The following is a 15,888-nucleotide window of genomic DNA, read 5'->3' on the forward strand; positions in this document are numbered from 1 at the left end:
GCTTGGGATATGGGCAGGAGCCTCTTAGCTCAGCTTCAGTAACTTTTTCTGTTCTATGATATTGTGGGTTGTAACCCAGTATTTTATGGCAGGAGGGTCCTCACGGAAAGCTGTGTGCCCCAAGGAATGTGGTATTTATTCCAGAGTGGAGGGTCAGAAGGAAGCAGTGGTAGCATTTTCTTAAGTTCCTGTTGTGCCAGGACCTGGTGCTCAGTTTAGTCTCTGAACCCAGCAGCGTCAGCATCCCAGGAGACTTGATAGAAATGCAGAATCTTGAGCTGCATCCTTAATGGACTGACCTAGAACTCTGGGAGTGGGGCTGGCAGTCTGTTTTAACATGCCCCCTGACTTTACTGATGTGTACTCAGATTTGAGAACCACTGATCTGGGAGAAGGAAGGAAGAGGGAGAACTATGGAGCTTAGAACTGATACTATGGGTGGTTCTGGGCATCCATGAGGGTCCCAGCAAATGGTCATTGAACCCATGTGTATAAACTAAACTTAGGCTGTGTCTCCATTTACTCTAGAGCAATGGTTCTTCCTGCTTGTGACACCTAGAGACCTTCTTGAAAATACACTTCCCTAAGCCCAGACCCTGACCCACTGAGTTGGAAACTTGGAGCGATATCTAGACAGCTGTGTTTTTAAAAGCTAATTCTGACATGCACCCAAGTTTGAGACCTACTACAGCACAGGGTGCCCTGCTAAGAAAATGTGTGGTTTAGGGTTCCTTTCCACTTATCACACATTTTTCCATTAGAAATTTATTTTACTTATTTATATTACAAAAATTACATATTCATGGTAAGAAAAATGGGAAATAGAGAAAGGTTGAAAGGAGGGAAGAAAAAAGACTTGTGTTCCAGCTATTCAAAGATGGTCGTCAGTGTCAGGTGTGTTTTCCTTTAATGTTTTTGTCCACACTGGTGTGAATTTTTTATAGCATTATGATGATATTTAATATAGCATTTTCTGTCCACTTTTAAAGTTAACATTACATGTGCAGTCATTCTGCACATTGTTATAATTTTAAGTACAGTTTCAATATGCTCTTGTGGGAGCATGACAGAAACATGGCTTCTGCCCATTTTCATACCCACATACCCCAGGAGGGTGTTTGGAGTCCTATCTTTCTTTACAATGTCAGTATTTCAAGCATATTGTAAAATCCTATTGCAAATGTTGGAGGCCGAATGTTAACTCTCTTTCTCTTTGAATGTCTTCTTCCAGGGTTCCAACCTGCCCTCTGTTTCTTCCTGCACCACCTCACAGGTAGATGGGTGCATTAGACTGCTGAGGGATCAGATCTTATTGCAGACATTCCAGACAAGAAAGCACAGAAATCTTTTTCCAATGTTCTCTAACCACCATCCCACTTGTCAGCATCAGATGACAAGGGGTTTCCCCTACACCACACAGCTCTAGTTCCGTAGGACGTGGTATGATTCACAAACATACACATGTGTAGAGCAGTCCTGACCAGACCCTGCCTCTGCACTTCAGAAAGAAAGAAAACAAATGAATGAGGCAAGAAAGGGAATGAAGGAAGCTGAGGCAAAGGAGAAGATGGTAGGGCAGATAGACTGGTGTTCGATGTGCTTGGTCAGAAATGCCAAAGTCACCCCACATGTCTCCTTTTCCATCCCCTCTGCTTTCAACACAACCTCCCAGAGCTTTCTTCAATGTTGTACAGTGTGCATGTGTGTGTATATACACACACACACATATATATGTACTTTGTTGCACAGTAATATTTATCTAAATATATTTATATTTATATAATATATGTTAGTATATAAATATTTATATGATAAATATATACTTTATATATTTATAAAATATATATTATATAGTTCTATAATATATATTATGCATTTATATAACTTTAGGAAATTATATGCACATATCTTCTCTTGACGGCTTCTACCTTCTGACTTAGCTGCTGATCTGACTTAAGTTCAGCACTGTGTTCGGGTGAGCTGGAGCTGCAGCATTTGTCTTCTTGTGGTGTCATGGATGTGCCAGGTAATTCTGCCCCGTCTTCTTGCAGGACATTATGGGAAGGATGCTTACCGAAGTGGAGGAGCTGATCTCCATAACTTCATCTCATCTGGATTTGTCACATTAGGAAGAGGACACACGAAGGGTACAGTGGAAACCATTTTTTACTAACATACAGAGGTTGCCTAGGGAAACCCCCATCTGAAAAGTGAAGATGGTTTGGAGGCCAGAGGCTTGCCTGGGACAGGAATAAGTGGGGTGGTTCAGTTGCAGCTTGTGCTGGTGAATGCATGGCTCTGACGGGAGTGGCCAGGAGGTCACGAGTGTGACTTTAGAGGGCAATAATAGACTTCCAAGAGACATGCGCCCTGCTCCGCCCACGGAGTGGAGAGGACACACGCCGCTGGTTCCCTGTGGGAGGGGCCGCAGGCCGGCGGCGTGGTGGAAACACTGCCAATGGACGTGGCAGCCTTTGCAACGTGTTCCTTGTCTTCTTGGCTATTATTCCTTTTTTTTTAAAGCCACATTTTATAAACTGATGTCAATGCTTTGTACTGTGCGTGTCGAAGCCAGCATGCATGTCGAGAGTTTCAGCGTCCTACGTGTGTCTGTGTAAACTCTCTCTGATGTGGACACAAAGGGGTACGCAGACCTTCGAGCCACAAGCTGAAATAACATAGCATTTCTGCCGAGTCGCTTTGTGACCTAGCTGACAGCTTGCAGAGCATCTGTGCAGGGGGGCTAGAATCCTCCATTCTGTCTTTTGTTTCAACAGAGTCCTGCTAGCGTTGTGAGCATTCTGTCATGTCAAGAGTAACTGGCTCTCTAACTCCTTTGATTACCTCCCAACACCTGTGTACTGTTATAGAACAACTGTGAACTCTGTGTGGGGATGGCACATCCCTGTCTTCCTCTGAAACATGTGTCTGTTTTAAGTGTGAGTGAACAAGGAACTCTACAATATTTTCTTACATTCCATGCACCTACTTTTTAAATTCCCTTTGTGATGTTTGTTCATCCTATAGAGAAAAAAATATCTGTATCTGTGTATGTATTTTCTGTTGTGTCTCTTTGTGTCTAAATAAAGTTTATTGAGGATACAGGTGGCATTTGTGGCTAAACAAGTGTTACAGAATCAAATTGGGATCAGTGGTTCCAGAGGGGGAGTTGGGCTGCCCAGCGAACCACTGAAAGGCACAGTCCTAGTCACACCCTTGACCCCTCACACCTGGGCCAGCTGGCCCCCACGCCATACGCTTTGTGATAATTATCTATCATCATGAAGCCATCACTCTAAAATGTAGCATTTTAAAGAGGTAATAAACATTTATTAGCTTGCATAGTTTCTGCAGTTGAGGAATCTGGGAGCCACTGAACTGGGTGCTTCCGGCTTGGGGTTTCTCATGAGGCCACAATGAAGGTGTCAGCAGGGGCCACATCACCTCCAAATGGGGCCGGGGTTGGGGTACCTGCTCCAGAGATGGTTCTCTCACAGGGTGCTAGCTGTGGGCAGGGGCCTCCGTTTCTCCCTGTGACGTTATCTGTGACTACTCGAGTGTCCTCACAGTATGATGGTGGGGCTTCCTCAGAGTGGGCAATCCAAGAAAGAGAAAGACAAAAGCCACAATGTCATTTATGAGCATCATTTTCACAGTATTCTATTGGTTACACAAGTCAGCCCTATTCAGAATGGTAGGAGACTACATGAGGGTGTGACTATCAGGTGCCAAGGATCATTGAGGACCCCTCTGGCAGCAGGCTGCCATGCTCCTTGGACCCCAAGAATGGAGTTATGCACATGGATCTTTCGACAGAGCACAGCAACTCTTACTCAGGTTTCTGAACTGCAGTGGTTCCCACCCTTACCCCTCCTCCTTGTAGGTGGTCACCCTGAAACACCAAGCAGTTCAATCAGTGGAACTCATTTTACATACACACACACACACACACACACACACACACACACAGAGTTGTGACTCTTCATTCACACGTTCACTTAACAAGTATTTCATGAGGCTTGCTACGTGCGAAGCAATATTCAGAAGTAAACAAAATAGAATCTGTTCTGTGGAGCTTATAGTCCATTGAGGGAAGCAGATAAAAGTTCTTGATGACAAGAACAAGGAGGCAGGGGGTTCTGTGTCAGGAAACCCTTCTGGGAAGGGGGAGTAATTGAGCCAGAGACCCACATCCCAGGCAGAGGCACCGGGAATGCGGTGAGGTAGAAGATTCCTCATGGGCCCAAGAAGTGGAGAGAGGCCAGTGTGAGTGCAATAGGACGGAAGAGGCCGAGGGTGGAAGGAGATGGGATTGGAGAGACGGGAGCCAGATCATGTATTTACCAGGCTGTGGATATGAGCCTGCTTTCAAGTTAACTGGACCTCCATCAGAACAACATGCAGGTCATTCTCTGTGTGAACCTGTCCTTTAGGCCTCTGTAACCTGGGGCATCCAGGAGGCTTATCCTGCCCTTGAGTGGAGGGCTTTGCTGTGGGTGCTGCTTGTTATCTCCCCCTCTTCACTCGTGTGTGGCCAGCCTCCCCGAGTCCATCTCCTTTACCAGATCCTCTCCATTCTCTGCCACCTAAAGGCCTCTGAAACCTCCCCTGTTCAGGAATGTATCCTGTCTGTATCTTTTTATTTAGATAATAACTAAGGTTTCATGAGCAAAGAGACTGGAGGTTGGTGGGGGGCAGAGGGGGTGCTTTGGAAATGAGGGTCTCTTTAGTCCCTACATAGCCTAGTTCTCTGGAAAAAGGCCAAGCTCCATTCTCCCTTCCTTCGGAGCAAACCAAGCTCAACTCTAAGTGGTGCCTGTAAGCACAATCACCCCATGTAAATGCCCCAGGGAAGCGACCACTCAGAGGTCTCTAACGTGTCACCCTCCTCTGCCATCATGTGTGTTTAATTTTCTTCCATTCCAATTCTTTCTTTCCTTGTTCTTTTGTGTCAGCACCATCACTGCCTTCTTTTGGCCCCTCTTCCTTTACTCTTTTTCCTATACTTGCCTAAGGCCCTCTGGCGGCACGTGGCCACTGTGTGGACCCAGGATGACTCTCAGGACTAACGGGGTAGCCACACAGGCTTTAGCAGGAATCCTGTTGCCCCACCAATCCGAGATGGATTATCTAAGATCTGAGCAGGAGGGTCCGTGTTCTAAGTCTCCTAAGTCACTGGTCTCCTTCCCTGGAAGCTTGGATGGCCCCGGTCCCATGTGCTGTTTCACAGACCCCGGAGGCATTAGAAGATAGAAGCACACACCCGCTGCAGGGAGGATGGCTCCAGTTTCAGAGAGCTCTTGCTCTCCCTGTGTTATGGGGAGACACTGAAACTAGCACGGCCCAGTTAACCTTCCCAGGGAACATCAAACAGGTAGCCCTGTTCCATTCCAAATCCAGGCCTGTTCCCAAGGCTGGCACTCCCAGACGCTGGGTGTCCTACCTGTAGACAATGGGAGGGGCCGAGGCAGTGTTTGGCTCCTGGGAGCCGCACCTTGGTGGGCACTCAGTAACCGATGGCTGTTTCTTATTAGAGGTACAGTTTGCAAGAGAGGAAGTGACAAAAAGGACATGGACCAGGAAGTAGAGCATTAGTAGCATATTAGCAGGGTCGATCCTTTGCAGAAAGGAAGTTCATTCCTCTCTAATGATTTTTCAGGGTCTGTCTGTACCTACAGAGACCCTATCCCATTTAGGCAGTTTGTTTAAAGTCTGTCAGGCAGATTTGGGTTTTTTTCTTGAGTCTAGTAGAAAGAGCCAGAAGAATCTTTCCAGAAGCCCTTATACATCAATAGCGTTAGCTCCAATGACCCTACTAGTGCTCCCCAGGCCACCCCAGGCCTCAGTCCTGAAGGGACTAAGCGCAGCACTGGGAGCAGCTGTCTTCTGCCCTCAGGCAGTCTGCAGAGTCTGATGGGCGGGTCACAGCCGCCCCTCATCTGGTATTCTGCTCTGTTCACCAGGTCCTCTCCACCATTCCAGGAGCCAGTGAGAGGGGGTTGTGTGTATGGGTGAGAGAGGGATAGGGAGAGGGATCGCAAAGCCTTTTTGAAAAGATGGGAGCTCCAAAGTGGTTGCCCCTTGTAGGAGGCAAACACTGTTGCCCATGTAGCCATTCATTTTGGGCAAGCACATTGGCTGAGTGTGCCAGACACTGTCTAGGCATTGAGGGTGCAGCAGACAGTAAGAGACAATAGAAATCGAGAAAGAAAGAAGTAAATATGTGAGGTATGTCAATGTGGAGTTAAGAACTATGGAGCAAAATGAGGCAGGGAATGGAAAGGCTGACTTCCCGGTTTTATAAGAGCATCCAGAAGGTTTCAGAAAAAGATGACATTTGACCAAAGACTAAGAAGGCAAAGGGCCAAGGCAGCTGGCTCTCTGGGGGAAGTTATCCCGGTTTGAGGGAGCGGTGGTGCAGCACCTACCTGGCCTGCCTGGGGACAGTTGTGAGATGGGAGCAGACAGAGCAGCAAGGGTTGGGTCAGAGAGGGTCTGGGGCCTGACCACATAGGGCCTGTGGGGCCATTGAAGGAACTGGATTCCAGGTGGGGCCAGATAAAATGCAGAACGTTTTCTGCCTGAGGCATTAGGAAGATGGAAGGCTGGGAGAGACAGGCTTTGGGCAGAGGTTGAGGGTGAGGTAATATCATTCTGACTTCATATTAAGTTTTAGATGCTTATTAATAATCTATATGGGTGCCCTGGCTGGTGTGACAGTGGATTGAGCACCGATCTGTGAACCAAAGGGTCGCTGGTTTGATTCCCAGTCAGGACACATGCCTGGGTTATGGACCAGGTCCCCAGGCGGGGGCGTGCAAGAGGTAATTACACATTGATGTTTCTCTCCCTCCTTCTCCCATCTCTAAAAAAATTTATAAATAAATATTTTTTTAAAAATCTATGTAGAAATGTCAAGTTCACAGGAGATGTCCTGGCTTATAATATAAATGTAGGTGTTTCCATTTCATGAAGCCAGGAGCCTGGGTGAGATCAGCTAATGAGGAGGGACCCCCAGAGGAGACTAGTCAAGTGTGGGGAGCCAGGAAGCAAGAAAATCATGGCAGACTGGTGTCTTGGACATCAAGCAGAAAACAAACAAGGGTTTCCGAGGGAGGGAACAAGCTGCTACTGTATGGCATAGAGAGGCCTGATGAGATGAAACCTAAAGTGGCCATGGGTGCAACATGAATGTCACTGGAGGTCACCGGTGACCTGGGTTAGGGTACTTTTGGGGTGTCAGTGCACACGTCTGTTCAGATGTACGCAAGGGAGATTGGGTAACATCCGGATGTGATTCAATGTGACCTGGGCAAAGTGAGTAATGGGAAGAGGAGAGTTCACTATGCCAGTCTCTCTATTTTGGGATATCTTTGAAATGCCCCACAGTAAAAAGTGTAAAAGAGTTTTAAAATAAGAGAACGAAAGAAGAGGAATAGGAAATGGCAGGTGTAGTCTTTAGAGTTTTAATGTAAAGGAGAGTAGAGAATGAGGGCAGTAGCTGGGTGTATGATTTAAAGAGTTTTTGTTTGTTTGTTTGTCTGTTTGTTGCTAAGATGGGAGAAATCACAGTATACTTATATGTACAGGAATGACCCAGTAAAGGTGGGAAAATTGAAACTACAGGTGGGGAGGGGGCTTCAGAAGTGGCTTCCTTGACAGATGAAGCCTCTGCCACCCAGGTGGAGGGGCCGGGTTTAGAGTCACAGACAAGAGGCAGAGACTATATGACCACAGTGCATGCATGAGGACATATGTGATTGGTGCTCAGTGATTTTGGAAGCAGGTTCATCAGCTGTCAATGAGAGTCAGAGAGACCAGCCATTCCTGTTTGCCCAAGACTGCTGCAGTTTAGCAGGGAAAGTCCTGTGTCCTCAGACACCCCCTAGTCTCTGGTAAAAGGGGGTAGCCAGTCACCCTCGTGAAGATGTCTGAGCAGGCCCACCTGCACAGCATCTTTGTTGCCCATCTTTAGAGCTCATAGTGGACTGAAGACACTGCTGCCTTGGCCTGACACCTGTGCAGCCTCTGAGCACTCAGAGCCTTGGGACTAGACTTCCCTGAGCTCACCTGGGAGATGGAGAGAAGCCTGGAGAGCAAGAAGTGCTGCCCTGTGGGGACCATCCCAGACCCCAGAGAAAGACCCTGAACAAAATGTCTTCATTTTGTCTAAATGATGACCCCTGGGGCCTGGGCTGGATGTGGCCCATCCTGCTGCTTAGCCACTCCCCACGGGGCCTAAGGCAGAACGTGAAGGAGGGAAGTAAATGCTGAAGTGGTGGGGGCATTGGAGCAGGGGCTGAGAGCAAAGCTGGAAAAGCGACCATCCTGATGCCAGTTTGGAAGTCTCAGCAACAAGGGGAGTTTCAGAGATGGCAGCCTGGCTGCTCGAGTCCCAAGATATGAGAAGGAGGAATGGTGGTCCAGAAGGAGGTGCTGGAGAGCTATTAGGGCCTAGGCCCAGGCCACCTGCTCTCTGAGATGAGAATGAAGCAGAGATGGATTCTAACATTTAGAAAACATCAGGTGCCAGAGATGAGTCTGTGCAAGTGGTTTACAGGAAGAAGAGGGTAGGGCAAGGGAAAGCAAGGACCAGAGCCTTTTTTTTTATCATTAATCCTCAACTGAGAACATTTTTCCCCTTGCTTTTAGAGCAAGAGGAAGGGAAAGAGAGAAACAGTGATGAGAGAGAGAAGTGTCAGTTGAGTGGTTGCCTCTTGTTTGTGCCTGGACTGGAGATCGATCAAACTCACAACCCTTTGGCTATGGGATGATGCTCAAACAAATTGAGCCACACTGGCCAGGGCAGACCATAGCCTTTTGATTCATGTGATGGTAGGAGATATTAGAGGGCAAGAGGTGGGGGAGCATTTGGTGATAACAAGGTCTAAGGGGCTTCATGAAGGGGAGAGGTAATCAAAACTGAGGGCAGGGCCCTGTTTCAGCTTCATCAGGTCCCACATGGGCTGTGGACATCCCAACCATCACTGTTCTCCTTGGTGTCATCCCTCAGCCCTTTCTCCGGCCCCACTGCTGGTCCAAACCCCGTGCACTCCCTGGACTTATACTCACCTTTCCCACTGGCCCATTTGCCTGGGCACTGCCATGGCTGTATGTGATACAGGTTCGAAATTAGGTCTCTTCCAGAAAGAAAGAAAGAGGAGTGCCTAGGCTTCTACAGAACTGCAGGCTGCCACCCCACACCAGTATTTGAGCAAGAGCCTTCAGATCATCCTGTGAATATAGCAAGGAGACCTCTCAGCCATTTGACTAAAGAAATCCAGCTTAGATGTTTTCACACTCTGCGGGCCCAGGGGAGTGAGTGGGTTTGACTAAACCAAGGTGTTCATGGGCTGGACTCCAGATAAAATGCAGAACTCAGAGGTGCCTGGTGTCCATGGCAACAGTGAGCCTGGAAGCAAGAGAGAAGGAAGGCTGGGTCTGCCCTGCCTGATGTTGGCCTCTGAGCTGTACCACCTGGGAGCATTCCTTCCTGTACCTCTGCATGGGCCAGAGGAGGGCAGGAAGGAGTGGGCTGAGGGCACCCGAGGTAGAAGCTGTCTGCTGGTTCTGATCTGCACACACAGAACAGCTGCCTCTCTGAACTCTGTGCCCACTCACTGTGCCCACACCATCGAGAACAAGGCATTTAGTTGGTGGGCTCAGATTCACTCTGCAGTATTTCTCATGCTCCAGACCAGCACACATAGGCTGTCCCTAAGCCTCACTCTCAAGACAATAAGTGGTGTCAGTGGGATTATATTCCTTGTTAGAAATGGGTCACAATCACAAGGGAACTAATTGGTTTAAATGGATTGCAGCAGAGGAAAAACTGTGTCTGCACGAATGTTGACTTTGATGCTTACCCAGTGAACCTATTTCTCCACGTAAATGCTGCTCAAACAAAATAAAAAGAAATAAAACAAAACAAACCTCAGTGCAATACCTTTGAGAGTTTCAGAACTGGATACTTACATTTGCGATCTCAGCCATGTTGCTCAAAGGCAATTGTTCTGCCAAACCCCCTTTCTCATGCTGGCCCTCCAACAAGAACACCTTTGACCCCTCAGGAAGCAGAGAGGGGGCTGCCCAGGACCTGTCTCCACATAGATGAGTTTCAGCAGCAGTTAAACCTTGCAGCTTGATCCAAGGAGCATGATGCTTTGGACCCACTTCCTGAGTCAGCCAAGAGTCCACTGCTAAGGTAGGACCACCCAATTTGCCATTGAGAGACCCACTCAAGACACTGAGGAGGTTGTCCACAAGTTTTCCACACCCCTCTCTGACTCACCTCATTCTAAGAGCAGTGCTTGGGTTGAAATGGAACATTGATAGGTGATGTGGTGTCTAAGCTATCACCCAACTCCCACTACCTGGGTAAGTGGTGGCACAGAGAAACATTCCTGGGAGTCCATGAGGCCTTTGGCTGAGTGCTGAACCATACACATCCTTGTTTAATGCTTGCTTGTGGGCCTGCTGCTGATGGCACATGCAGGGTGCTGGGACAATCTGCTGGGCAGGTGTAAGGAGAGGAGGGAGAGCATGGGGCAGAGGGGGCAGGTCAGGAGACACTGTAAGTCTCCTTGCCTTGGAAAGTTTCAAATCTTACCCATAGAAGATGTGGATGTCAAAACAGGAGTAACTCAGGTACAGGTAGGTGCAGCTGGAGAGAAGTCTTTTTGATACATTGAGATCAGAGAAACATCCCTTACTCCTCAGCTGCTGCCAGCCCAACTTTCCTTCTCTGCCCAGGCAGGAGCAGAAGGCACATAGGACTCCATTGGCATCCTGAGTCTTCGTGGTCTCTTTACATCCTCCTCAGGAGAGGATAGAGGATCAAGCTCTGTTTTCCCAGAGTCTAGCTTGCCTAGCTAGAGGTCAAACAGCTCAAAGCTGTGTGCTTCTTGTTTCCAGTTGCTTCCTAGCGCCACACCTGAGCTTTTTCCTGCCATGACCCATGGCTCAAGTGGGCCCAGGAGAAGTGTGTGACCAGTACAGTCTCTTCCTAGCATTGCTCTTGGCACTGTCTGGTCATCTGAGATCTCCCCTTCCCATGAGCTAGCCCTTGGCATTGGCTTTCCTCATCCTCTGCTGCTCACTGCCAAGTCTCAGAAACTCTGACAGCTAAGCTGGTGGCTATCAAGCCCCAGGAAGGTGGTGGGAATGCCATCTCTATGCCAGCTGGAGTCTGTGGCCAGGAGAGGACAGTGTCTCAATTAACAGTTACCAGGATTTCCTGGTAGCCTAGAAGTGGGACAGAATACTGATGCCCTCAGGTTCTTGGGACTTGACTCTCTGGAAGACAACCACATAATTCCATGTCTCTGCTCTCTGCAAATTATGTATGTGGCAGAATAAAGAAACCCAGTCTCAACCTCAGTCTTGCTCCCCTCCCAATAGTGATGTGAACTTCCCTCATTAGATAGTTTTAGGGAAAAATGGTAAGAAGAAGAGGGTCATTGGAATCAGACATGCTTGTCCACTTCTGGCTCTACCACTTGCTAGCTGCGTGACCTTGACCTCAATGCCATTTATCTATGAAATAAGGTAGCAATAACACTCACTGCACAGGGCTAGTATGGAATTGTATGAGATGAAGCATGCACCAGAGCACTAAGCACTCAAGCAGTGGCAGCTCTTCCCGTCAGTCATGGCTCCAGAGTGCTGTAGAGCCTTATCACTGAGGGTAACACAGAAACCAACAGCATGGGCATCCCCTGGCAGCCAGTGAGACGTGGAGACTCTGGGGCCCCACCCTGACCCTGCTGAATCAGAAACTGCATTTCAGCAAGATCTTTGGGTGACTTGTATACACATTCAAGTTTGAGCAACATTGCTGTGGAAGAATTTTTGCTCTAAGTGTGGTTCCTGGATGGTCTTCCAGGTCACTTCCATTTTGGAGATTCATTGGCCATGAAGTCTCATTTGATATGTAGCTGAGGAGAGAAGAATAATTTGAGGAGGAACACCGAACCTGAAGGGGTGACGCACACAGACCTTCTAAGACTCCAGTGTCCTCTCTGAGATGTCAGAATCATGGAGTTTTGTCTGTTTCAATACAACTGAAGTGTGAGTTGAGCGAAGATACTTAAAGCAGGGCCTGCCTTCCAGAGCCAGGGTACAAATCCTGCCAATCAATGGGAAGTAGATCCCGAGGACAGCCAGCGAGCAACTTACAGGAGGAAAATACCATCCCTGAATGGTAGGGTCCTAAATGGCCTCTGTCAGGGGACAGGATTTGAGATAGCCCTTGCAGGACAGGAGATGGGATGGGATGCACCACGAGTGAGGCAGGGTGGGCATTTTAAAGGGTGTGCCTCCTGGACCAAGGCCTGGAAGTAGAAACACCTATGTGAGGGGGGGTGCAGAAAAGTGAGGAAGCCACAGGACACCTGTGGGGGTGGCAGGAAATGGAACTAGAAAGGTGAGTTGGAGACAGTGTCCTGAATCCTCCCAGGTGCTCAATAGGGGCTGAGTTCCTAATCGTCATTGACTATCATCTTTTTACTCCTTTGCCTTTAAGAATAACACTAAGAAGCAAAACAAATATAGCCTCTGTGTGAGACTGACTCCACTGGCAGAGATGGACCTAGCAAATGTATGGTCAGTTCCCAGAGATCTGTTCCCACCACCCAGAGGGATCTTCCTTGCGTGAGTCAGGTGTGTCTCAGGCTGCAGAGCCGAAAGAGGTCAAGTGGGCTCCTGGGTTCAGGGTGGAACTCTGCCCCTGACACGGAGTTTCTGACTTGAGGTATTGATATTGTGTCAGTCCTCAGTTTTCTTATGTACATCAGAGCATTGAAGGTGCTCTGATATTCTGAGGTTATTTCAGGATAAGGCACATCCTAAATGTAGAATGACAGCATAGAATGTGGCAGGCAGTTTTTCCCACAGAGGAGGGCGTTGAGTTTAAACACCATACACATTCACAGAGCGGCCTGTTCTACTCACACTGTGAGATTCTTGCAAGAGACTGTACAGATATGTGTGCAGTACTAGAGAGAGGTGATTTTTTCCCCCAAGATTAACAGCAGATTGTTCACTCCTGAAGGCCCTCCACTGGCAATGCACACCTTGGGTCCAGAGGGCCAGAGCTTGTAAAGTATTCATTCCTTGAGTAAGATTGATATTATTCCTTGCTCTCTTCATCTGCTTTGCAGTGAAACATTTTGGTTGCCCTGGGAGGGTAATTCTGGGGAAGCATAATGATTTTCTGTTTTGTGTGTGTGTGTGTGTGTGTGTGTGTGTGTGTGTGTGTGTGTGTTTAACTAAGAGCAATTAGACAAAGATGCCTGAAGCCTGACCCCTGAATTCATTCAAATGAAAGAGAGGCACTGTGGTAGGGATATCAGCTATGCCCAGATTAGATCTTGGCTGATTTGGCAAAAGCTTCTGTTTATGCAAATGAAAGTGGGGGTCCCTCAGCAGAGGTGGCACCCCTAGCTATGCGGGTGCTCAAGTAGAACCCTGTGTGCTGTCCTTAACACCTTTCTTTCCCTCACCACCCGCAGCCAAGTCTATTACCATTCCACTCCGTTCTCCACCGCCCACCCTCTTCGGAGCCAGCCTCCCAATCCACAGCCTCCCCCGCCTTCCCATCTAGACAACTTGTGAAGACCTCCAACAAGGAGTTCCATTCTTGCCCCAACATCCTGTCCTCTACTGAGCAGCCAGAATGACCTAACTTATTCTAACCTAGTTTAACCTGACTTAATCCTGACTTAATTACCTAATCTGACTTAAAGCTACGATCTATTATCACCTCTGCTGTATTAAACCTCAGAGGCTCTCTACTGGAGTCAGAGTCTTAAATATTAACCTCACTCTTTGGAATGGAGCTCGCCCATCCTAAAAATACTGGCTGAGTTAAAAACTCTTAAATGACAATGTGTGCATACTCTCCCTCCCCATCTGCCTGGCCATGGACATGAGTCAGGAGCAAAGCAAATTATGTGGCATGCAAGACCTACACCATCTGGTCCCTGCTTACTGCTGGGGCCTCTTAGGATACTGTTCTCCTTCTTGTTCAGTGCACTCTAGCCAAAATTGGTTTGCTTTCTATTCTTCCTCCTTAGGGCCTTTGTACAAGCTGTTTCTTCTGTCTGGAATTTTCTCCTGAGTCCTTAACAGACCAGTCTACTGTTGTTCAGGTCTCTATTTAGATTTCCCTTCTTTAATTAAGACTGCCTTGCCCCTCACATGGAAAGTAGATCTCCCATTATGTTTTCTAATCGCACCCTTAATATTTACTTTCTCATACTCTTCAAAAATATGTTAAATTTATATGATTTCTTGCCTAGTATCTATCTTTGCCTCTAACTCTGTGCGTAGAACCATGTCTGCTCATGTTTACCACTGTGTACCCTGTGGCTGGCCCAGTGCCTGGTGCATAGTTAACATTCAGTGGGTATTTGTGAATGAATGAGTGAGGACTGAGTGGATGAATGAATGAATTGAAGCAACACTAACCTGGGAGCCAAGAAACTTGAGAAGCTGTTGCAGATGAATGTGGTCTTGGGAAAATTGCTTCACCTCTCTGGGCTTATATCTCCCTACCTGTAAATTTTTTCTGCAAGATGCTCTCTGGTCCCGACATCCCAGGACATGTGCATGTGTGCTGAGATCCCAGGTCAGAGGTGATGTCGGTAGTTTTCCGTGTCCTTTTCTCAGTTGCCTCCAGAGCTGTTCTTCACCCCCTTACACCTCTGTGAGAGGTGGTCCTCCTTTAGTTTTCATTTCATGCACTCTTTATGGCCCCAGTCATGTGCATTTTAAACACAAAAAAGGATACATATAGTCACCATTTTGCATCTTGCTTTTTAAACCTGCCATGGCTTGGAGATCATTCAGTATCTGCACAGATAGATCTAGCTCTATCTCTTTTTCCCACAAGGATTGCTAAATAATTCATCCTGTTACAGCATCATTTATATGACCACTATTAGGCCCACCACTTCCTTTCTTTTTATTACTTTATATCTTTTAAATGTTTTTATTGAGAAATAATTTCAGAATTACATAAAAGTTATAAAAGGAGTACAAAAATTCCTGTATACCCTTCAAATTCTTCAAATTTTAACATTTTATTACTTTTGTTTTATCATTGCCTCTCTTTGTTTTTGTCCCTGTATGTGTATATACATGTTATATGTAGATGTACACACACAAATATACATTTTTTCTAAAAATAATATACATGTATAATTTTTTATCTTCACTTGAAAACATGCTTATTGATTTTAGAGGGTGGGGAAGGGAGGAAAAAAAGAGGAAGAGAAGCATCAGTGTGAGAGAGAAACACAGATAGTCTGTCTCTCGTATGCGCCCCAACTGGGGACCAAACCCGCAACCTAGGCCTGTGTACTGGCGGGGAATCAAACAGGTTCCCTTTCAGTTTACAGAACAATGCTCCAACCAACTGAGCTACACTGGGCAGGGCATATAATTGTGTTTTTTTTAAATATTTGAGAGTAAATTGCAGATATGATGGTCCCTTACCCCTGAATACTTAAGTGTGCATTTTCTAGTATCAAGGACATTATCTTACATATCCACAGTATGATAATCAAAATCAGAAAATTAGCATTGATAAAATACCATTACCTAATATGGTTTCTATTCAAATGTACCACTAATGTCCTTTATAATATAAGAAAAATGATCTTCTTGGCTCAGGTTCACATGTTCTTTGGTTTGTGGTTGGGGTTTCTGTACCAGTTGAACCATTGACTGGTTAAGTTTGTGCACACAAAGGCTGTTGATGTCTCTGTGTTATTATATATCTTCCTGTCAATTTATTTTATTGTTTGAGTTATTTTTATCATTCAAATTCCAGGTACATTACAATGCCATATACAAATAGAAGTAGTTTTGCCTCTTCTTTACCTT

The 15,888-nt window shown here is 46.7% G+C and overlaps 1 protein-coding gene across 3 annotated transcripts in view; it reads left to right on the forward strand.

The window, feature by feature from the left end:
* SHISA6 (shisa family member 6) overlaps positions 1 to 15,888 on the forward strand; it is a 271,300-nt gene that overhangs the window by 129,735 nt on the left and 125,677 nt on the right. For 2 of the 3 annotated variants that reach the window (XM_045824319.1, XM_045824320.1), the window contains exon 3: positions 2,052 to 2,147. The exons of the other annotated variant lie outside the window; for it this stretch is intronic. In XM_045824319.1, the coding sequence (XP_045680275.1) occupies positions 2,052 to 2,147 (96 nt within the window). The remainder of the gene's footprint in view (positions 1 to 2,051; positions 2,148 to 15,888) is intronic. 3 annotated transcript variants of the gene reach the window in all.

The sequence above is a fragment of the Phyllostomus hastatus genome, unplaced genomic scaffold, assembly GCF_019186645.2.
Source record: "Phyllostomus hastatus isolate PE091 unplaced genomic scaffold, TTU_PhHast_1.1 phas_scaffold_55, whole genome shotgun sequence".
Lineage (NCBI taxonomy): Eukaryota > Metazoa > Chordata > Mammalia > Chiroptera > Phyllostomidae > Phyllostomus > Phyllostomus hastatus.